Source organism: Zonotrichia leucophrys, unplaced genomic scaffold (assembly GCF_028769735.1).
Source record: "Zonotrichia leucophrys gambelii isolate GWCS_2022_RI unplaced genomic scaffold, RI_Zleu_2.0 Scaffold_41_468701, whole genome shotgun sequence".
Classification (NCBI taxonomy): domain Eukaryota; kingdom Metazoa; phylum Chordata; class Aves; order Passeriformes; family Passerellidae; genus Zonotrichia; species Zonotrichia leucophrys.
The window spans coordinates 209,457-232,087 of NW_026992246.1; the positions used below are offsets into that span (position 1 = coordinate 209,457).

At 46.6% G+C, this 22,631-nt stretch overlaps 1 protein-coding gene across 1 annotated transcript in view; it reads right to left on the reverse strand.

Moving 5' to 3' along the window:
* Positions 1 to 22,631, reverse strand: part of LOC135460417 (arrestin domain-containing protein 3-like) — a 44,592-nt gene that overhangs the window by 10,746 nt on the left and 11,215 nt on the right. Inside the window, exon 2 of the mRNA XM_064737232.1 lies at positions 2,849 to 2,930. Coding sequence (XP_064593302.1) covers positions 2,849 to 2,930 — 82 coding nt within the window. The remainder of the gene's footprint in view (positions 1 to 2,848; positions 2,931 to 22,631) is intronic.

The following is a 22,631-nucleotide window of genomic DNA, read 5'->3' on the forward strand; positions in this document are numbered from 1 at the left end:
ATGTTTGCCTGAAAGCCCCTTAATTTCAAAGCTATTCGGAGGGAAGGGGGTCATATTCTCCATTCCAAGGGAGGTTCCTGCCTTCCTTGGCAGACATTTGCCTTTCAAACCAAGACATATGAAGAACTGTATTTTTAATGTATCATAATAAGCATAACTTATTTGCAACATTCCCATATCTCAGAAAAACATAATATTAAAGTTGGGGAAATATATCATCCCCGTTTCATTCAACAGTAGTTTTGTAGAAGTTCTAAGAAGCAATTAAGGAATTGTGCAAGAAAAGTGCCAGAAGAATACACATCTCCTTTAGAGGCCATTTTCAAGTGTAGAATAAAGCATGCCCTTTTAAGGTCAAATTAAGGCCACCAAGAAAAATTAGCATTAGTACCATCCCATTATTATTTTGGACATTGTATTCTGTAAATAACTGTGTATTATTTACTTGGCTGGTATCTCAGCGGTTTAACTATAACTAAATGCTTTTGTAGTTTGTTTTGCTTTAAGTACAGTAGTTAAAAATTTCTATGTAGAGTTCTGAAGAGTTTTTGAGCATCGTCTAATTTTCCTTTACCCTCATGAGATCATCTTAATATATATACACACACACATAGAAGATAAAGACTATTCTTCTGCTCTGAACACTGAATGACAAAATCCTTTTAGGGAGTTGGAGAGGGGAAAAAAAATATGCAGATAGGGACGTCAAACCTTTCAGCATTACCCTTTTATCCTCTTACTCCTCCTTCCCCCTCCCACCCCCCCCATCATAAGATGGAGGACATAAGATTTTTATATTCCCTTTATGTCCCGTTAACTGTAACTTGTCTTTTCCTAACACTTTCATCCTTTAGTCTCCAGGAAGAATTTTTATATTGCACTATCTTTGAAATGCATCATAATAAAATATAAGTTATGGGCAAAGCTTCCCTCCCTAATTTCTATATCAAATAATATTAGCTGTGCTATTACTTTACTAGAAAGAATCATTCTGCTACAAGTTTGACATCTCTATTTGCACATCTGAAATGTTTACTTTTTTTCTTAATAACGCAAATGAAAGCATTTTCTAATCAACTTTCAGTGTTTCATCCTGCTGCAGTATCCTTAAGAAAAAAAAGAAACAAAAAACAGTAAGGCCAGTCAGCATATTTGTTCTTTTCACTATTGCTTTGTATTTGGTTGCACTGGGTCTGGCTGGGATGGAGAAAACTTGCCTCATAATAGCCCATATCATGGAGCGTTCACTACACATACTGAGGCCCTGCTTTTCAGGAAGTGGCTGGACATTTGCCTGCTGATGGGAACTAGTGAATTAATTCTTATTTTTGCTTTGCTTCCACATACAGCTTTTGTGTTTTTTTATTAAAACTGCCTTTATCTTGACCCACAAGCTTGTCCATCTTATTTTCTCTCCCTGGCCTGTTGATGCAGAAGAATGAGAGAGCAACTGCATGGAGGGCTGGCAGGCAAGCCAGGTCAAATCACCACGTTGGTCTTGTTTTAAATAAATTTTAGAAATATTCCATGGATACAAAATAGTAAGAAATGGTAAGGAGGCAGTGTCAAACTAGTGTTCTTCAGGCCTTTTCCTACCAGCCTTCATTTTTTTCCTGTATTATCAAAGATGGCTTCATAGTTATTCTTTCAAGTCACTTGACAAGACCTTTAGTGTTTTAATCAATTCTTGTGCTATTTTAGTGGTCATATTTGAACATTTCTTCCAACTCAAGGGAATATCAGTATCATCCTTATCACTTCTTATAGAAGAGTTTTTCATTTGAACCTTAAATTGATTTCTAAGTTTCCATACATATTCATCCTCTTCAGCATTCTAATATTATCGACTGTAAAGCCCTGCGCTATTTGCGGAAACTGATCTGTAAAAGCATTTATCATCTGCAAGTTCTGTTAAAGCCAGTCCCTCTAACAAGCAGATGTTTTATTAGCTTTAAAATTAGGTATCAGTCTAATATTCTGCCTAATTTTTTTAACCTTAATGACTTTGGTACCTGGCTTTTACAGTAGAAGGCTCCTCCTACCTCCTTTCTTTCATCTATTTCCAGACTCTCTCTGTTCCTTCATATTTAATTTTCCTGCAACTTGTGCTTGAGCTAATTTCCATGTTGGTAACTCCTCTATGTATAAATCTTCCCTTCACAATGCATACATTAGAATCCTCAAATGTGTGTGTGTGTGGCAATTTATCTTAAGACTTCTGCTAACACTCTTGCTTCACCTTTGCTTTCTGAGTAAAGCGGGATTAGGTATGGGAATGTTTCTTGCTTCATCCACCCATCCATTTGGTTTTTTTTCGATCCTGGCTGTTTTGTCTAGAGGTCAGCCTGAGTACATACATCCTATTTGAAATGGAAAAAAAAAGCTAAGCAAACTCTTATTTAGTTCAAATGCAGTTAAGCCTGCCACATCTCTTTCAGACTGAGCTTGAACAGTTAAACTGTTATCACTAGGTTCTGATGGCCTGCATGGCTCCAGTAAAATCTTGTTTAATTTAGAAGATACCTCAGCCCCTCTGCAGGACTCAAATGACACCAGTTCCCCTCTCTTCTCTTGTGAAGGGGTCCAATCCTCCAAAAGGAGCCAACATACCTCAGTCAAAAGAAAGAGTAACCAAGTGGGCAAAAATGAGCTTCTGTTTTGTGAACAACTCTTAACCAGTTTAAAAGCAACCTCTTCAGTTTAATGAGATTTTGTCCTCTACTGCATGTCTGAGCACAACTCCTACTACCACTGAAAAGGTTTCCCTCCCCCCACAAGAAATTTTCTTGAGCAGGTATATATCTTAGCCTTCTCTCACACAAGCTGTGTACTGCATGTAAGTACTTACATCTGTGGAAGCTCAAAGCTGAATGCATATTCGTGCCTTCCTGAATGAATGATGTGAAGGCCTTCTTCCGAATTGTCATCATCTAGGAGGGAAAAACCCAATATGCTATTCCACCTGTGAACATTTTACACAGCACAAAATATTATATAGGTTTCTTTTCCAGCATAAGAGGGATTTATACATTCTTTACAATACTAAGAATACAGTGTCTCAGAAACAAGTCTCTCCAGTCCATTTGTATTAACTGCTAGATGTATAGCTGCAGTATTTTTAACCTTAGGTGAGATTCCAAGACTTGTCTGACATAAAAGCAGAAGTTAACTTGTTTTAATTTATGATCTCGTGAAAAACAGAGTTCACTCCTTGGAATTTTTAAAAGTTTAATAATTATAGGATAAAGAAGGACAATATTTCCAGCGCTGGGGTGCTCCTGGCCAACAGCCAAAGAACACACCAGTACATAGTGTTATCTTTATACCTTTACATCTGACTGGGGTACATGCATATTCATGTGTTTTTCATACATTATTCAAACTTTCTTTTGACCTTTCTGATATTTTAGGAAATTCTTTGTTTGGCTTCTTCTCATTCCAGCTTATCTGCATGACATCCTGGGTGTCAGGTCAATATATTTTATTTCTTCTTGTGTCTCCATTCTGCTGTTTCACATCCTCTGATAAGGATTTACTATTGTTGCAGTGTGTTGCAATTTCCTGTTTTAGACTTCCCAGTCCCCCAGGTGTGCCAACCTCTCCTTTCCCCTCCCCCTTGCTCCCTTGCTAGGTGCTGTCCGTCAAGCTTAACATTCCAGCCAGGGCGTCATGTGATTGGCAGAAGTTCAAAAGATGCTTCTCAGTCCTGGGGTCATTGGCCTGTCTATGTGTCATTGTCCCCTGAGACCCTCCCCCTCCCACCTGGTCAGTGGCTCACCTATCCTTTCCCTCTCCCCTCCCTGTGGGCTTAAATGGACATTGAGGCCATGTGGTCGGTTATTCTGTGGAGCTGTTACAAGATTCAGAGATCTGTGACCCTGGAATAAAACTCTGGATTAAACCCTCCACAGAATCCGTCTCCTTTTCCTCTTCACCTAGCCTAAGGACTTTCACCAGAGGTAAAACTGAGTTCTTATTAGCCTGGACTTGTTCCAAGTGCCTAGCTGCAACATCCAGCCAGCCAGAGGCATCTCTGTGGTGAAATACCACAGCTGCCACCTCTGTCCAAGCAGCAGGGGCCAGACGAGCCAAGGCACGTTCCATCTGGTAATACTGGAATCTTATTCCAATATTTGGCACCCAACCGTGCGGCTGATCGAATCTGCAGCCCCAAGAAGTCATCTCAGAACCTCGGAAAGACTTTAGGCAGCTAAGCACCCATTGGAAGAGCGTTTGCTGCATAGCTCTCCAGAGAGACTTTGGGACCGAATCCACAAGAAGTTTCGCGGACTGCTCAGCACCTCTGGAAAGTGCAGCTCCTTTCTGGCGAGTAAATTTTCCAGGGGAGAATAGGGGAGCCCCTCCTGCCCGTGGGGTCCTGTTCTGGTGAAGAGACACCCTGCCTGACATTGCCAGCAACAGCTTCGATTTCGGTGAGTATTTCTGCTCCTTAGAGAGGGTAGAAGCTTGAAAAACAGTCTCTGCTGTGAGTTCTGTTCCTTTTTGCTCTTGCAGTATAGGCTGCGCAGCCCTGCGGAGCGGGAGTGATACCCTTTTAGACATAACTCACTGCGGCGTGGCTTTGCTGTCTTTCTAAATTCGCGGCGCCGGTGGAGGAGCGGGGCAGCTCTCCCTGCCCCTCCCCCCGGCTCGGCAGCGCAGCGTGCTTAGCTCTCTTGGCCGGGGGAAACTCTCGGTGCGGGGGCCTTTCTACACGTGGCGCAGGGGGGGGGGCGGGCTGCTCTCTCTCGGTGCGGGGGGGGCTGCTTTCTCTCGGTGAGGGGGGGTGGCTTTTGCAGCGCGGTGCACGGGAGGTGCTTTCTCGGCTTTCTAGACGCGGTGCGGGACGGCCCCAGTTTCGGCTTCACCACATGGAGCCGGCAGGGGAGGCTTAGTCTCTCCCTCGCAGCGGCAGGGCGGGTTCCGATTCCATGCTGCTGCCGCGGCAATTTTAAAAGCAGTGTAAGCTCTTGCACTGTGAAAGGCTAACGTCTGCTCGTTATTGTAATGGGTTAAAACTTTAAGTTTGTTCATCAAAGCTGACAAAGTTATTCCAGTAAGACTGTTGAACCACCTCAATTTGTTTGCTTAAGTAAATTTCCAGACTTAAAAGGGTAAGGAAGGTGAAACCAAAAACAATGGGTTTCACAAACACTTGTTTATCTGCTTAGTAAACTGTTAATATGGGTGATCGGCTTGCTATGATTGATAACACAGTATTAGCTTATCTGCTCAGTAAACCTAAGATTCCAGGAACTCAGCGGATTGAGCCTAAAATTCCAGCAATCAGACAAAGGAAAATACCAACCTTCATATTCAGACCTCCGGAAGGTGGACTATGACCACCTAGACAAAAAAGAAGAATACGCAGAGTGTCATGAACAAAAATTCAGTTGATTTTTTTCTGTGAGAAAAAAGCTACGACTATTGCTGGGCTGCTGCTTGTGTTATGGTAATTACGGGTCGTTGTTGTTAATAATTGTTTTTGTTTTAGTAAAAGCCCTGGCTGGGGCGAGGTAATGGCCCTTCTCCGAGACAGTAAAGGGTGGGGACCTTCCCGAACAGTGAGGAGAAGAGACCTGGGGGGGGGGGGGGGGTTATGCAAAGTGACTCCAGGACCAGCATGCTGTGGGGGACTACGGCTCCAAACGCACGGAGAAAACCCCAAAAACAATGAGCCAAATAAGAGTTGAGAGACTGGAGTGATGTCTGGACGTGAGGAGCCGAGTGCTGAGCCTGCAGAGATGCTGAACACCTTCGGAGCCCCTCTCGCCCTGAGCACGGGAGTCGTCCCGAAACCGGGAGCGGGCAGGAAGGAACAGAGAAAACGAACATCGAATGGGATCACCACATCCTAAAGGCTCCCACGAGGACCTGATCCCCCAGCTCTGCCCCTAGTGGACAAAGCTGCGCATATCCTCCTCCTCTGAGTTGCCCTGGGAGAGACGACGAGAGACTGCAGCCCCGCCGAGCTGCCCAATCCGGAGCTGATCACTTTTAACAAAGGCCTTAAAAAGGAGAAGTCTCCTGGCCCTGTTTATTTCACAGAGTACTACACATCAACCCGGAAGCAGGACTGTATAAGAACTACACGAAATATCAGAAGTGTGCGGCAGTGGTAGAGCGGGGACTCTCCTGTCGCCCAGCGCGCCTGGGGCGCTGACTTTGCCTATTATCGCTTGCTCTATCAATTAATAAATTTCATTTTATTTGGACTTGTTAGTCGGTGATTAATTCCCCACCGCAACTAACCTATAACAGTTACCGCTTCTTATCTGTGGGTTTTTTTAGAAGTCAGTAGTTGATTTGGCTTTGTTTTTGGTCCGCGGAACTTTGTATTGTGCCTTTTACATATAAAATGGGCTCAAAGTTAAGCACAGCACAAAAAGGAGTGTATTATCATATTGCTGCAATTTTAGTCAGTGGAAATGTAAAGTTCTCTAAAGGAAAATTGAAACAGTTTATACGGTGGCTTTTTCTACACTTCCCATAAATTTCCCCTGAAGAAGTCCACAATATTAAATTTTGGGATAAAGTAGGAAATGAATTGATAACGTTGGGACAGTCTGGGGATATATCTTCAGTTAAATTCCTTTTCTGGAGTTTACAGGTTCGAACAGCCTTGCTCAAAGGGAACTGGAGAAAAAGCCAAATATTAATCAATGTACCCCTGCTCTCCCGGTCTCTCCCCCTCGCAGCTCTAAACCTCTTACCCCAAAACTTGGTGTTTTAAAGAGAGCATACTCTGCTAATGCCCTGGGAAGTCGACTCCCAGAGCACTTTAAAATGCCTGAGTTCCTTTGTCCACAAGGTCCTGGCCAGACTGCGTGGAACCTTTCCCAAAACCCCTGTGTCCCCTGCTCTGAAACCCAGAGCATGTGTTAGCTTTTTGGAGAGCAATGATCCCCAAAATGGCACCCAGTCCCTAGGGGTTCCACAAGATGGAGGATGCCACGTGGCACCTTCCCATACCTGGTAGTCTTCTTTCCAAGATCCCCCTAAGTATCCCAAAATTCCTTCCCCCTCCCCTCCTGCTCCTTGTGACACCTCCCCTCCCCCCCTTACCTGCTGTACCCTCAGCTCCGCCCCTCTACTCCTCCCAGGGGGCGTCTGCCGATGTGACGTCACCAGGCGTCCCCGCCCCCTCCCCGAGCCTCCACGGTGGAGGCACACCCACTGTTTCTCCCCACAACTGTATTGGTGCTCCAAATGCTTCCGATTCAAGTGATACAGGGCAGGAAACTGCAGACCCAATACAGGGTCCCAATTTGTCATTCGCTCCTGTTACGTATCAGCCTGCAGCACAAGGGGAAGCAGCACCAACTGCTAATTGGACCTCTTTTGGACGACAATTTATTAAAGAGGTGTGAAAATCACACAAGGAGTATTGCCCACACAGTCCATATTTCCATGGCCTTTTGAATTCTGAACTGAGTAGGACTGTAGTAGTCTCGCATGATTTAAAACAGCTTTTCTCATGCCTCATGACCTCTACAGAATTCAAATTACGGAAATTAGCATGGAAACAACTGCTAAAAGAAGCTCTCCCAGGCTTGCATGCTGATCCAAACACAGCGAAAGATACCAATGGCTTGCCAATTACCATTGAGCATCTCTCTGGTGAGGGCCAATGGTCTTTACCCTCAATCTAAGCTACCGTAATGAGGCAAAGTGGAAAATTTTCCAGAGTAGAAATCCATTTTGATTTAGGTGAAATGTACATCTTTGAGTTAAGTCTGTAGTTTGAAACATAGCTATGTAGCCTGACTGCAAGGCCTAGGCTGCCTAGGCTCAGGGATTCAGTGAAGGACAGAGATAAGGGGGGTGGGGTGGGGGGCGGGAAGACAGAAGGTGATAAAGAGAGACAGAGACTGCTGTGAGAGCAAGTCAACCTGACCCAGGAATTCTTTCTGATAAAGAAGAACTAGCAGCAAATGTCAAACGAAATTTGTAAAAATGAATATGTATAAACCTATTGTGAAATTGTATGCATATGTATTTGAGAGGAGGAGAAAAAGGGACCTGAAGTTCCCAGAAGTACGCATGTCATTTTAGGGAAACGATTCCCACATGCGTCCAGCACTGTAATAAACATACTGGCTTTACCACTTTCACAAAGTTGTGGAGTTTTTGGCTATATCTCCGCAAAACATTTTGGCACCCCAGATGGGAATTCTCTGTCCCCGCAGGGGCAGAGGGGATAGACGGACCTCCAAGGCATGCCCCAGGATTTTCCTGGAGGGGCTCTGCTCGTCTCGGCTTGCCTCCTGCATGGACAGACAAGGACCTGCTGGCATGCGGAGGATATAGTATGTATTTAGAGGCTCCCGGAGGAAAAGAGAGATAGGACAACTGAGTAAAGATAGGACAGCTGAGTAAGTCACTCAGAGACGTCTGAGTGCTCGGCCTGTGGATGCAGCTGATAGAACAGCTGGACTAGAGACGGGAGTTCACTGTTTGATAGGGTGAACCACTAGCACCCCTGGGGGTGGGTCAAGTGAACTTGTGTGTGTGTGTGTGGTGTCCAGACACTACATTATTGTATGGATATTGCATTGTGTAGTTAATGTTAATGTTTCTGTAATTGTGCAAGTGTGTAGCGTATGAAAGAGAGAGCGAACAAGTGAGTTCACCAATGGTGCGGGGGGGGGGGGGGGTGAGTTCTCTCTGTGTTTGAAGCGGCTGGGTGAGGCTTGAGGCGCCAGCTGAGGCAGGCTCTCTGGAATTTTACTGTGTGCTGTTATTTTGATTGTGTCAGGAGAAAGCTGATGTGGGTAAATGCTGAATTATTGTATGCTATGTTGTGTTGAGAAAAGTGGGCACTTGAAAAGATATGCCCTTTCCCAGTTAGTGTGTGTGGTGATTTTCTTCCACCGCATTGTGGTAATTTGATTCTCGGATTGTATAGTGGTGTTTGTGGAGATTTCAAGATTTTGTTTGCAACAAGTGTAGCATTTTACACAGAAGAACTATGGTATGGTGATTTATGTTTAACTGTGGTAAAAGCGAATTAAAGGAATTCCAAGAATTTCCCCCACACAGCAATTCAAGCCCTGGCTCTAGTGAATTTGAGATGGGGGGGGGGGGTCTGTGATTGTCAGCATATCCGAGTTTTTGCCATAACAAGCACAGCCTTTTGCAAGGCAGTAAAGTGAGTGTCAGTGGAAACAATGCTTTAATTAGATGGTGCAAGAAGAAAACTAGAAAAGACTGACATTTTGTAAAACAGAGTTTAGATAGAAGAGATGAATGAGTTTATGGGACATCAGTGGGTAATATAGTAAGTTTGGACTGAGAACAACCTGCCATAGAGGTAAAGTGATAAACGCTGAAGTGATAAATGGGATAGCCTGCAGGCAATTCCTGGGAGTTTTTGGTGCATTGAGAGGCTGGCACCTTATGTGCAATGCAGAGTTTGTGAGAGGAGCTGGTATTGCTGTTCTGTGTCTTAAGTGTAAATTAAAGGTTCCTGATCAAGCTGATTCAGAACCTGAGATCTTAAAGCTTGTGTGGGGAGAATCACATCTGATATCTGCCACCTGGAGATCTGTGTGTGAGGAAAAACTGAGAAAAGACACTGTGAGGCTTGGGGAGAAACAAGATAGCATAAGGAGAAGGAGATAATGAGAACTGACCAGAGCAAAGAGGTTCCTGAACGAGCCCCTTTTGGGAGGTACTCACTGGGAGAAGGCTGCCAGTAGGGGCAGCTCAGAAAATAAAAAGATGTATAACACCTAATTGCAGTTAATGCTGTTTTTAAGATGGGAAGGTAAATGGGATGAGGTTTTGCATGCTGATATGTTTTTTGTTTTAAAAAATCACCAAGAATGGCAAAGGGACTGTGGGATCAGATCGCTGTCAGATCCACTGGTCTTGACCCTTGAAAAGGAAAACAAGGCAAAGAGAAGGCAAATCAAACATGTTGTTCAGCATGCAGCATAAGATAGCAATGCATGAAGTCAGACAAAGATTATCATGCTGAAACACAAAGCGATTACAGTTCACAAAATGAGTACATATGATTTGTTAAAAGCTCCTCCTAAGGTAAGGGAGGAAGGATAAGGATGACCTCCCCAAAAGGGAAGAGGACTCAGGCTCCAAAGGCATACCCATTTGCACCCATCCCCCTCCTGGCAGTTCAATTTCATCCAGAACTAGGAGGTAAGAAACCCCTCTGCAAGAGGCAGTGAGATCAAAAGAAAGAAAGGGGTGGAATTTTAGTTCATACAGGGGCCATATATTCAGTTTTAAATAAAACTTTAGTACCTGTGGAGAATGTTTATGTTGTAGTGTGGGAAACAACTAGCCAGTCTGAGAAGCCATACTTTTGCAAACCTTTAAAGTAACATGTGTACTATGTGTACTTAGAAGCTTTTGTACAATTCGCTCAATTCGCTAAACATTCTCAAATGAGAAAGGTTACTCTGGGGGCAAATGATATAAAGATGTTAGGCTTAACATTAACAGACACTGAAATTAAGAAAGACATTAGTAAAGAGATATTAGAATAGGTAAATAAGTATTTTCGGGGGTATGGGCTTCTGCTGTACCAGGGAGGGTGAAAAATGCCCCCCCATAGTAATCAAGCTTAAGTAATACAACCAGTGAGAATTGAGCAGTACCCCCTCAAAAGAAGATAGGGAAGAAATCAGCTCAATAATTGATAGTCCTGGATTGAGGGCTGTCAATAAGACAACAAAGAATTTATATCCTGTGTTAGCAAATCCATACACTTTACTAACTTGTTTAACACCTGAGTTAACCTGGTTTACTGTTTTGGACCTGAGAGATGCCTTCTTTTGCCTCCCTATCCATGAAGCCAGCCAGAAAATTTTTGCATTCAAATGAGAAAGCCCTAGAAGCAGTGCAAAACACAGCTCACATGGTCCATGTGCATGAAGACTTAAAAAATTCCCCCACTCTGATTAGAGAACAACTTGCAAAGACCCAGAGTCCTGAAAAGCTCCACAAGAAGAGAAGCTGTTGCAGCACATGGATGATCATCTAGTAGCCACTCAGACAAAAGAAGCATGTGTGGCCTAGATGGTAAGCCTTTCAAATTTCCTAGGACTCCAAGGATACAGAGTATCAAAGAAAAAGGCACAGGTAGTGAAAGAGAAAGTAATCTACCTGGGGTACGAAGTGAGTGCTGGCCAATGGACTTTAGGGCAGGGAAGGCATATGCCATACCCCAAAACCCCAGACAACGAAGGAACTCCAAACTTTCTTAGGCATGGCAATATAGCGCCAGCTGTGAGTTTATAATTATAGACTGATCGTCCGACCCCTCTATGCTCTTATTGCTAATGGAAACAGAGATCTCCAGTGGACAAAGAAGCCACACGGGCCTTTCACCAGCTAAAGAGTGCCCTCATGTCAGCTCCAGCTTTGAGACTTCCAGATGTAAGTAAACCATTCTTTCTATTTTCCCATGAAAGACAAGGAATTGCCCTGGGACTACTGGCTCAGGACTTGGGTCTATACCGGAGAGCAGTTGCTTACTTCTCTAAGCAACTAGATGCAACAGCAAAGGGATGGCCAGGTTGCCTCAGAGCTGTAGCAGCAGTCATGCTGAATATTCAAGAGGCACGCAAATTTACCCTAGTGTCACCCTGGTTTTTTAAGATTTTCTAAGCCTTCTGATGCTGACATTCTTGTAGTGAACTTTCTCACACACTTTCTGTAAATAACTCATTGCTTTGCATTCCTTTATGGAGGAGGAGAGAGTTGATGGAGTGTTGGTTTGACCAGTGTCATTGGAGAGGTATCACTGTCACCCTCCAATCCTCTGTCACTTTTGTAAAACTATAAATATTGGAGTCAGAAAATAAGCTTTCCTTTTTTCCTTCACCTTGAGAACAGCGGTGTGTGCTTGTGTTCTTTCGTGTCCTATAGTGACATCTGGTGACCGCCGAGTGTATTACAGCCCAGGCTGAGACACGGACTGCGGATTTTGGTGAGGTCTCTGCCCCCCTTTGGTGCTTTGCCTGCTGTTCTTGGGGTGATGGCAACCTCTGTGGCTTTCGAGGACGAGTCCCTTGTTTTGGATCTCTGGAGGGGGGTCCTGGAGTGGAAACAGATTCCTGTTTCCTGGAGTGATTTTGAGAGATTGTTTCTGTGGGCCCCAGAGTGAGGGTTCTTTTCGGTCCCTACGAAGGCATTCTCCAGGGAGGAGTGGTCTCTCGTGGGGGTCCGCCTCATGGAGGCCCTGTTGGATGACTGCACGGTAGATGTGGCATAGCTGCTGGTGCAGTGGAAAAGATGTGAGGAGGTTTGGCAGGGGTCTGGTTCTTGTAGCCCTCGGAGTTCCCAGGGAAGCCCTTCTTTCTCAGATGTGGATGAGGGGGAGTTTGAGTTTCTGTCTGATGGGGTGTCCCCCTCCCCACCCCAGGACGGTGTGCTGGGGAATGGCAATTGTTCTCCCAGGGTGGATTGGGCTTGCAGCCAGCCGGTCCCGTGTCCAGGGGGCGGAGCCCCATGGGTTTCTGGGGGCTCTGTGGATTCGGCAGGCTGTCCTCGCCCCGCCCCGCCCGGATGGCGGGGGCAGGGGACGGGTTACCCTCTCTTAGTGCCTTCCCGGCCTTTGAGGGTCAGCCTCTGCCTCGGCTTGAGTATGATCCGGTGACGACTCTGTGTCCGAACTGCGGTGTGTCTGTCACGTTCCCCCTGAGCGCAGCAGGGGCGGGCTCGCCTGCCCCCAAGTCGGGCTCCTCAGCGCAGGGGGCGACTCTGCCCGTCTCTGGGCCTGCGCAGCCTGCTAGGCATGCGCAGTCGGTGAAAGCAGCCGGGGGCGGGGCGTCAGTCGGTGTTCCATCCGGGCCGCTCCGGTGGGCGGGCAGCCCGCCCCTCTCTGCTCGGTGGGGGCGGTGCCTGCTGTGGAGTCTTGCGGCTTGGGGTGGGCTCTCATAGGGGGCTTGCCGGGCTCCCTTGTGCCACCCTGCAGTGATGTGGCTCCGTGGGCTGCGTCTCTCTCGGCATCCTGCCCCTCCCCTGTGTCGGGGGCCCCACGCCGGTCTCGTCCCGGCCCGCGCCGGATTTGCAGGCCGTGCCAGCACCTGCGTCCACTGAGGCGCCCCCTTCCGGAGCTGCAGCGCAGCAGGGTGCTGAGGTGTTTACCTTTAGCGCAACTGCTGACACAGCCAGTGGGAGGCCGGTGGGTGCCCGGGGCCATGGCGCTTTCTCGCCAAATCATTGGACGCTTCCTGCGCGCCAGGTGACTGTGCGTCCGAGGCACCCCGAGCGTTTGTGGCGAGAGACCAAAACCAAGGCCAACGAGATGAATGAGCCTGTCTCCTCGTGGCATCTGCAGGGTCGCGGAGCGGACTCCTTTGGCTCTGCCGGTGCTGCAGGGGGTGCAGCAATGAGTGGTGTTGACCTGGCTCCCAGTCACTCGTCCTCTCTTGCCCCCGTGGGTCCCAAGGATTGGGACACAGCAGGTGCGGTGGCTTTGCCAGGGGGTCCCCAGGCTTTCCCTTTGCTCAGGGGCGTTGCTCATAACACCCATGACCCCCTTTCATATAAGCTGGAGAAAGAACTCCATGAAGCAGTTGCTCAGCATGGTTTGGGGTCTGCTGAGGTTATGCAGACTCTCTGGAGGATTGCTAAGGACATGCTGACACCTCACCATCTCCATTGTGTGGCACATTCTCTTTTTGACCCTGTGCAATTTGGTGTTTTTGAGACCAAGTGGGCTCGTTTGGCAGCCCAAGCGGTGAGATGGAATGCTGCGCTGGGGCCGCAGGACCCCAGGCGTGGGGTTGTCGCTGACATGCTGATGGGAACAGGGCTTTATGACAATGTTCAGGGGCAGATTGGATTCGATCCCCTTGTGCTTGACCAGTGCCACATGGTGGGCATGGCAGCGTTTGTTCAGACCCTGGAAATGGCTGCTCCGAAGCAGCCGTTTTCGACCATTGTCCAGGGGGGTGATGAGCCTTCCATGGCATTTGCAGCAAGGCTGATTGCGTCTATGGAGAGGCAGGTGCCTGATCCTCTGGCAAGGAGGGTTACAATTGCAAACCTTGTCAGGTGTAATTGCAATGCTGCTTGTAGGAAGGTCATAGTGGCTCTGCCTGGTGTTCCTACTATCTCCGAGATAGCGGAGGCCTGTGCGGACATCGTCTCCCCGTATTACAGTGACCTTATGAGGTCACTGGGTGAGAGAAGGACGAGAATCTTGTTCCTTGATCAGAAGGCTTGATTTATTGATATATAATATATAATACATTATAACTATACTAAAAAGAATAAAGAGAGAGCTTGCATAGAGCTGCTAAGCTAAGATCAGAATAGAAGGAATCTAAAAACAAGAGAGTTCTCTGTCCCTGTGTTCCAGAGAGCTTGCCCTGTGATTAGCCCTTAATTGTACACATGGAACATGAACCAATCCCAGGTGCATCCTATTGCATTCCACAGCAGCTGATAATCATTGTTTACATTCTCTTTCTGGGGCCTCACCTTCCCAGAAAATGAACAAGTCCCAAAGAAAGGATTTCTATGAAAAAATGTCTGCGACATCCCCGGGTCGGAAGTTGGCTGCTGTGGCTGCCGCTGTGCAGCCAGTTTGGGCGGCACCGCAGGGCAAGCGGCCACAGCAGGGGAATGCGCAGGCTGGCAAGAAGTGGGGGAAGAAAGTGCAGAAGGTCAAATTCCCCATGTTCTTGTGCGGTCGGTGTGGTAGGCTGAATCACATGTCCAATGTTTGCAAGGCAACTGTTCATGTTAATGGCCAGGCTTACCAGGCTCGGGAAACGTCAAGCAGAGCACGCAGGAGGGGCGTGCCCAGACACAAGCTTCTCTCCAGACCCCAGAGCCGATGGAGGTCTCCTTTGCCGGCTTGCAGCCAGCACCCGCGGAGCAGCAGGTGTGGATGCCTGCACCGCAGGAACAGTTGTCTTAGTATCTTCTGAGATACGCAAGGTTCCCCTGGATGCCTTTGGTCCCTTGGGTGAGGGCATGAGTGCTCTCCTTATGGGGAGATCTAGTACCACCCTTCAGGGCATCATTGTGCACCTGGGCCTCATTGATGCAGATTTCACAGGGCGGATTTGTGCCATGGTCTCCACACCCACCCCCCCGTCACAATCCCGAAAGGAACGCGACTTGCTCAACTTGTGCCTTTTAAGTCCTCTGTTCACAGGACAGCTGAACGGTCGCATGGAGCTGGTGGTTTTGGATCCAGTGGGCCACCTCAAGTTCACTGGACTGCTGTCCTGACCAAGGACTGTCCCGAGATGCTGTGTACCCTGTCCGTTCCTGGTGCGATACCATTGGAAATCCACCTCCGCGGGCTTCTCGACAGCGGTGCTGATGTCACAGTTCTCTCCCTTGCCACCTGGCCCCCAGAGTGGCCCTTGGATCCGGTGGGGACGTCTGTCGCAGGCCTGGGAGGAACGGCACAATGCTACGTGAGCCAGCGGCTTGTGCTGGTCACAAACCCAGAGGGACAGGCCTCATGTTACTTCTACTTCTACTCCTGCCAACCTCTGGGGGAGGGATGTTCTGTCTGTCTGGGGGGTGCGCATCGGGACGGATTTTTGATGGGGGCCACTGCAGTGAAGGGCGCAGAGTGTCCTACGCCTCCTGTATGGTGGCTGGTGGACAAACCTGTCTGGGAGAAGCAGTGGCCCCTCCCTCAAGATAAATTGGACACCCTTCGGAATCTGGTGCAGGAGCAGTTGGACCAGGGTCATCTGGAGCCTTCCACCAGTCCCCGGAACACTCCTGTCTTCTGTATCAAAAAGAAATCTGGGAAATGGAGGTTGTTGCAAGACCTCCGAAAGGTCAATGCCGTGATGGAAAGCATGGGAACATTGCAGGCGGGCATGCCGTCACCTACCATGCTTCCCACAGACTGGCCGGTCCTCATTGTGGATCTGAAGGACTGTTTCTTTACAATTCCTTTGCATAGCGATGACAGACCGAAGTTTGCCTTTTCGGTGCCAGCGATTAACGAGGCTGAGCCTGCACAGAGATATCGATGGAGGACATTGCCTCAGGGCATGCGCAATTCCCCTGCCGTATGCCAGTGGTATGTGGCCCGTGCCTTGTCTGGAGTTCGCAAGCAGTTTCCTGATGCGCATCTGTATCATTATATGGACGACATTTTGGTGGCCGTGTCCACCCAGGATGAGCTGCTGAGGATTCAGCCTCGGTTGCTCGATGCTTTGCATGCTCATGGACTGCAGGTGGCTCCAGAAAAGGTTCAACAACAACCACCTTGGAAGTACTTGGAGGTCAAAATTCTGGAACGCACAATCCGTCACCAGGAGGTGCAATTTGTGCATTCTGTGAAGACACTGAATGATGCTCAGAAATTGGTAGGTGTCATCACTTGGTTACGTCCGTACTTGGGACTAACCGACACACAGCTGTCTCCTCTGTATGGTTTGTTGAAATGAGACTGATCTAAAGTCACCTCGCACACTCACCCCTGAGGCGCATAAGGCGTTGGAGGTGGTTCAGCAGGCTGTTTCGGCGTGCCAAGTTTATCACATTGATCCCTCTGTTGATGTCACTGTGTTCATCACCACTCCAGATTCGTATCCCACAGGCAGCATTGGCCAATGGAGTGACAAATGGTCTGATTCCTTGCACGTTCTGGAATGGGTTTTCCTGCTCCATCAGCGGCAGAGAACGGCAACTGCATCGTTTGAGCTGATTGCTCTCTTGATAATCAAATGCCGGCAACGGTGTTTGCTATTGATGGGTGCAAATTCTGCAAAGATCATACTCCCGGTGCAACGGGAGGATTTTGACTGGAGCTTTGCAAACAGTGTGTCCCTGCAGAGTGCTCTGGAAAACTTTTCAGGGCAGGTCATTTATCATCTGCCCAGCCATAGGCTACTGCATATGGCAAAATTCACAGAAATCTCTTTGCAGCCCAAGAATGGCCAGGAACCCGTGCAAGGACCCACCGTCTTCACTGACGGTTCAGGGAGAACAGGAAAGGCCATTGTTACCTGGAGGGACGGATCTGTGTGGAAGATTCTGGAAGGCCATGAGGATGGGTCAGCCCAATTGGTTGAACTGAGGTCTGCTGTCATACCATTTGAGAAATTTTCCCAGGAACCTTTCAACTTGGTCACAGATTCCGCCTATGTGGCTGATATCGCACAGCGGTTGGGTCATTCGGTTTTGAAGGAGGGCAGTAATCCTGCCTTGTTTCATTTACTGAAAACCTTATGGTGTGCCATTCAGGCCCGGGTTCATCCATTCTATGTTCTGCATGTGAGGAGTCACACCAATTTGCCAGGCTTTATAGTGGAAGGTAACACGAGGGCTGACAAGTTGGCTAACCTAGTGTGGGTAGCGCCTCAGCCTGATACACTTGTGCAGGCCAAGGCATCGCATGGGTTTTTCCACCAAAACGCACAAACCCTGCAGAAGCGGTTTCAGCTGACACCAACTGAGGCTTGTGACGTTGTTGAGTCATGTGATGACTGCCATGCACTTGCTCCGCCTTTGCCAGCAGGGGTAAACACCAGAGGCCTTAGGGCCTTGGAGCTTTGGCAGACCGATGTCACCCAGATTGCCGAGTTTGGCTGGTTCAAGTATGTGCATGTCACTGTGGACACGTTCTCCTCTGCGATGTGGGCTTTGGCTCACTGGGGAGAAGGCCCATGATGTCCTCGCCCACTGGAGGCAGGCCTTTGCCATTCTGGGCATACCTTCTGCTGTGAAAACCGACAGAGGTCCTGCTTACGCATTGCAAAAGGTGCAGCAGTTCCTGCAGTTGTGGGGTGTCTCGCACAAGTTTGGTATCCCTCATTCTCCGACTGGTCAAGCTATTGTAGAACGCGCTCATGGTACTCTGAAGCGGGTTCTTCAAAAACAAAAAAAAGGGAATGCAGGGTGAAACCCCGCAGAGTCGGTTGGCAAAAGCTTTGTGCACAATCAATCATCTCACAGTGCCGCAGAACTCAAATAATCCTGTCATTTTGAATCACCATCTCTCACTGCAGGCTGCGGATGAGGCACATCAGCCTCGGGCGAAGGTTCGGGTGCAGAATTTAGTCACAAAACAGTGGGAAGGTCCCTATGACCTTATCGCTTCAGGGCGCGGGTATGCTTGTGTATCCACAGATACTGGGGTATGCTGGGTACCTTTGAAATGTGTTCGCCCTGACCTGCGACTGCAGAGGCAGAATTCAGCTGACGAGCAAGATGGAGACCGTGACCAACCTGAACGGCATCAAGCGGGTGAATCATTGAGTGATGACTCGGATGCAGATGATGAGAGTGATCACTCCGATGATTCCTCCACAAGTGGACACTGAACATTGTTCATGTTTTCTTTTTCACATTGTTCATTTTCTTTTCTCTTTTTCTTCTTTAAACGGAAAAGGGTGAGATGTCACCCTGGTTTTTTAAGATTTTCTAAGCCTTCTGATGCTGACATTCTTGTAGTGAACTTTCTCACACACTTTCTGTAAATAACTCAATGTTTTGCATTCCTTTATGGAGGAGGAGAGAGTTGATGGACTGTTGGTTTGACCAGTGTCATTGGAGAGGTGTCACTGTCACCCTCCAATCCGCTGTCACTTTTGTAAAACTATAAATATTGGAGTCAGAAAATAAACTTTCCTTTTTTCCTTCACCTTGAGAGCGGTGGTGTGCTTGTGTTCTTTCGTGTCCTATAGCGACACCCTGGGACGAAAATGACTGTGCTAGTGTCCCACACAGTGTCCGCAGTACTGGCAGTAAAGGGCAGCCACTGGTTCTCACCACAGATGTTCCTGAAATACCAGGCCGTCATGGTAGAGCAAGATGATGTAAAGGTAGTGGTGACTAAGATTGTCAACCCAGCTTCTTTTCTCAGTGGAATCAAGGAGAAGCAGTACACCACGATTGCCTAGAGATCACTGAAGCTACTTACTCCAGCTAGCCAGACTTGAAAAACACTCCTCTGGACGATGCAGAGACCTAGTTCACTGACAGGAGTAGCTACATTGCCAGTGGAAAGCGACATGCTAAGTACACAGTGACTACCTGCAGAGAGGAAATAGAGTCTGGACCCTTACGAAAAAGTACCTCTGCACAGATGGCCGAGATAAATGCATTGACCCATGCCTTAGAAACAGCAAAAGGAAAACAAAATAAACATCTATACAGACTCGAAGTATGCATTCAGAGTCGTGCATGCACATGGAGCCATCTGGAAGGAGAGGGGACTGCTAAAGAAGAGAAAATCTGGCTGCTGGAAGCAGTTCAGCCACCTGAAAAGGCATATTAAGGCACACCAGAGAGTGAGCTCAGAATTGGAGGAAGGAAATGAGCTGGCAGATGGAGAGGCAAAGAAAGCAGCAAAAGGTGAGGTAATTATGGACAGATTTTCCTTGAAGGTAAGCCAGAATACAATAATACTAATCAAAAGAGACATGCAACCACAAGGGGTGGGCTACCATTGAAAGAGAGCAGGTAATCCCTTCCCATTTTCATGGTCACTAGTGAAGAAGGAGCACTAGAAAACACACTGGGGCCTAACTACTTAAAAGCTTTTATAAAGTGTTGCTCCTTTCCCAAAATGACCAAGGCTGCCAGTGATACAGAGTGCATCGAAATGAGGTGTTGACTTTGAAGTAGTAGTTCCCACAGGCTTTCTAGAACACACATCTGATTGAAAGAATTGTCGTCAGGAATTTATATGCCGCTATTACTCAGGTAAACTGACAGTGTGATCCTTGCCTCCAGACTAACCCCAAAAATACCCCCAGGCCAAAACTCGGTCAGATTGAGAGAAGCCATGGGCCTGGATAGCAGTGGCAAATTGACTTTTCAGAACTCCCAAGGAGAGGGGGGTATCGGTATTTATTGGAATTGACAGATATGTTTTTAGGGTGGCCAGAAGCATTCCCCACCAGAACTGTCAAAGCTCGAGAGGTGACCAGGGTATTATTACAAAAAATAATACCACGGTTCGGAGTTGCAGCCACAATATCCTCAGATAGAGGATCACATTTCATTTCCAAAGTAGTGCAACAGATTGGTAGCCACCTGGGCATAGATTTGGAACTTCACACTCCATACCGTCCCCAATCAAGCAGCCAGGTAGAGAAAATAAATCATTTGATTAAGCAGCAGATTGTAAGACTGGGGCAGGAAATTAATCTACCCTGGCCCCAAGCTCTTCCACTAGCACTATTGCAAATTCGAACTAAACCTTGGGCTAAAGGAAAGCTGAGTCCTTTTGAAAGGCTTTATGGAAGACCATATGGAATACAAAAGGGAATGTCCACCCACATTGGAGAGGTAACACTGGCCACCTACATGGTGGCTTTAAGCAAACAGCTCAGAGAAATTGAGAAACACGTGGCTGGAACTTGGAGCAGAGAGCTAGACAGACCAGTACATAACATACAGCCTGCAGATTATGTATATGTTAAGCCTCTTGCAGAAAAGACTTTGGAACCACAGTGGGAGGGACCACTGCAAGTACTTCTCACCACTTTCACTGCAATCAAGATCAAGGAGCAGAATGCCTGGATCCATCACTCTCAAGTGAAGAAGGCCCCAGAAGTCCCTTGGAGATTGACATCAGGAGACAATGAACTAAAACTTACTCAGGCAAAATGAGTATATTGCGGTCGGGGGTAGTTCATACTTTGATTTACAGAATTGTTTTGTATGTAATTATAACTGAAGTTTTAGAACTAGAGAGTACCTCTATCCAAAGCGATGCTGAATGGCCTTGGTCCCAGGCGTTTAATCAGTATACTGGATCCATGGGAAAACCTTCTGAGATAAAGGATTTAAACCTATCCACTGTAGTAATCCACGGGAATCAGGTATATGAGGAACAAGAATGGCACGAACAGGAACTGTGGACACTTCAAGGGATCAGAGGAGAAGAAATCAAAGAAGAGTACCGAGTGGCCAATAGGACAGCTTATGAGAGACCACATGCAATTAGTGTCTCCACCTCTCCTGGTGTATACAAACACCAGGAAGTTTGTGATAGCCTAAGTGAATCAGACTGTTGGTGTAATTTCACCTTGATACAGCCCGTAGAAGTGACTTGCCTTTGTACTCAAGATGCTATCAGACTCTCATTTTAATTCAAAGTAGACACTGCACTTTCTACAACAGCAGGACCTTATACAACCCACACTGAGACTCAAATAGTTCAGACTCAACCCAAACTTGAACCTGAAGTGCATGAAATAGGTCCCTAAGTAGTAAAGAATGTGAGTAAACAACAACTATTGTTCAATCCAGAATGGTCTCTCTAAATGTGTTGAGTTGCTAACGCAAATTAACATCTCCAAAATCCAACCAGCCTGCTCCTCTTTCTTAAGAACATCCTTTGAGGGCTGAACAACATAGTTACAAAAACAGGTATACCTCAGGAGCAGAATAAGAAAGGATCTAACTGGGATATTAGGGACAGGATTAGGAGTTTTAAATGTAATTGATTCAGAAATACTGATGAATAAACTGGCCACTGCAGCAAGTGGCCTAACAAAATTGAAGCAGCCTTTACAGTCATCTCTATTAGCATTAGGAACTAGCCAGTGGCAGATTTCAAAAGTACTGCCAAAGTGAGAAAGACCGGGGACCAAGACCACAAGTTAATGGTAGAAGCATTTAGTACAGTTCAAGATAATGTGTCTTTAGTTTTCAGTTTTATACAAGCACAGTTATGGATGCAGGCAACAGCAGCTCTGATCTACGAGAAAGGGGTGAAGGTAATTTTCCAGCTGAAAATCAGAAAATTGTCTGGGATAATGCAATTGATTTTGAAAGGAAGTTTCAATCCTGGTAGACTATGGTAAATTTCACCTGTGATCCTGCTTCTAATGTGACCACTGCCTTTCTGCTTACCATACGTAATGCCACTGTTTATGTTATCCATCCCATCATTGCACTAGAATTAAATAATGAAAAAACAGTGCTCTACCCTTCAGAACATAGAATGTGGGCACGAAAAGTGAATGAAAAGTAGCAAACAGTAAACTTAGAATCCTGCATTACTAGAGAACAGCTAGAATTCATTTGTGAAAGCAATACTGTTAATGCCCAGGATGTGTGTCTAGACACTGAACAGAGTATTTGCCACTTCAAAATTCATCTAGCCACTGACCAGAGAACTGTGCTCGTATATACTGGTAAAAGTTGTGTGTGCCTGAGATCTGCTTGTGCTGCTATAAAGATTGATAACAATGATGTTATTTTGTCAAGCAGAAATAATTTTAATTTTTGTATTTGTAATTTGTTAAGATTATCAGGTGTGGGTTTTCCTGCTTAGCCCGAGTGACATCCCACCAGTTGATTAAAACCAATTACACAATGTACCACAGACTATCACCTACTCCTATTAGAATGGACCTTACATTAGTGAAACAATTAATTAAGCACCAAGACCTACTGGGGGTCTGGAAGGAAATCCAAGAAAGTGGAAAGAAAACCTTAATTACTGTCCAACATGATACAAAAGAAATAACCAGAATTCTACAGAGAATAAAACAAAATGCAGATCACCACTGGTGGGATGTGATCTTTAGGTGATCACCAACTCCAAATGGAATCTTTATTAAGTTGTGTCATTCCATTGTATTTTTGTTAATATTAGTTAGAATAAGTTTAGGATTATCCATTATATTGCTAATTTGGAATTGGAGAATACTACAGCG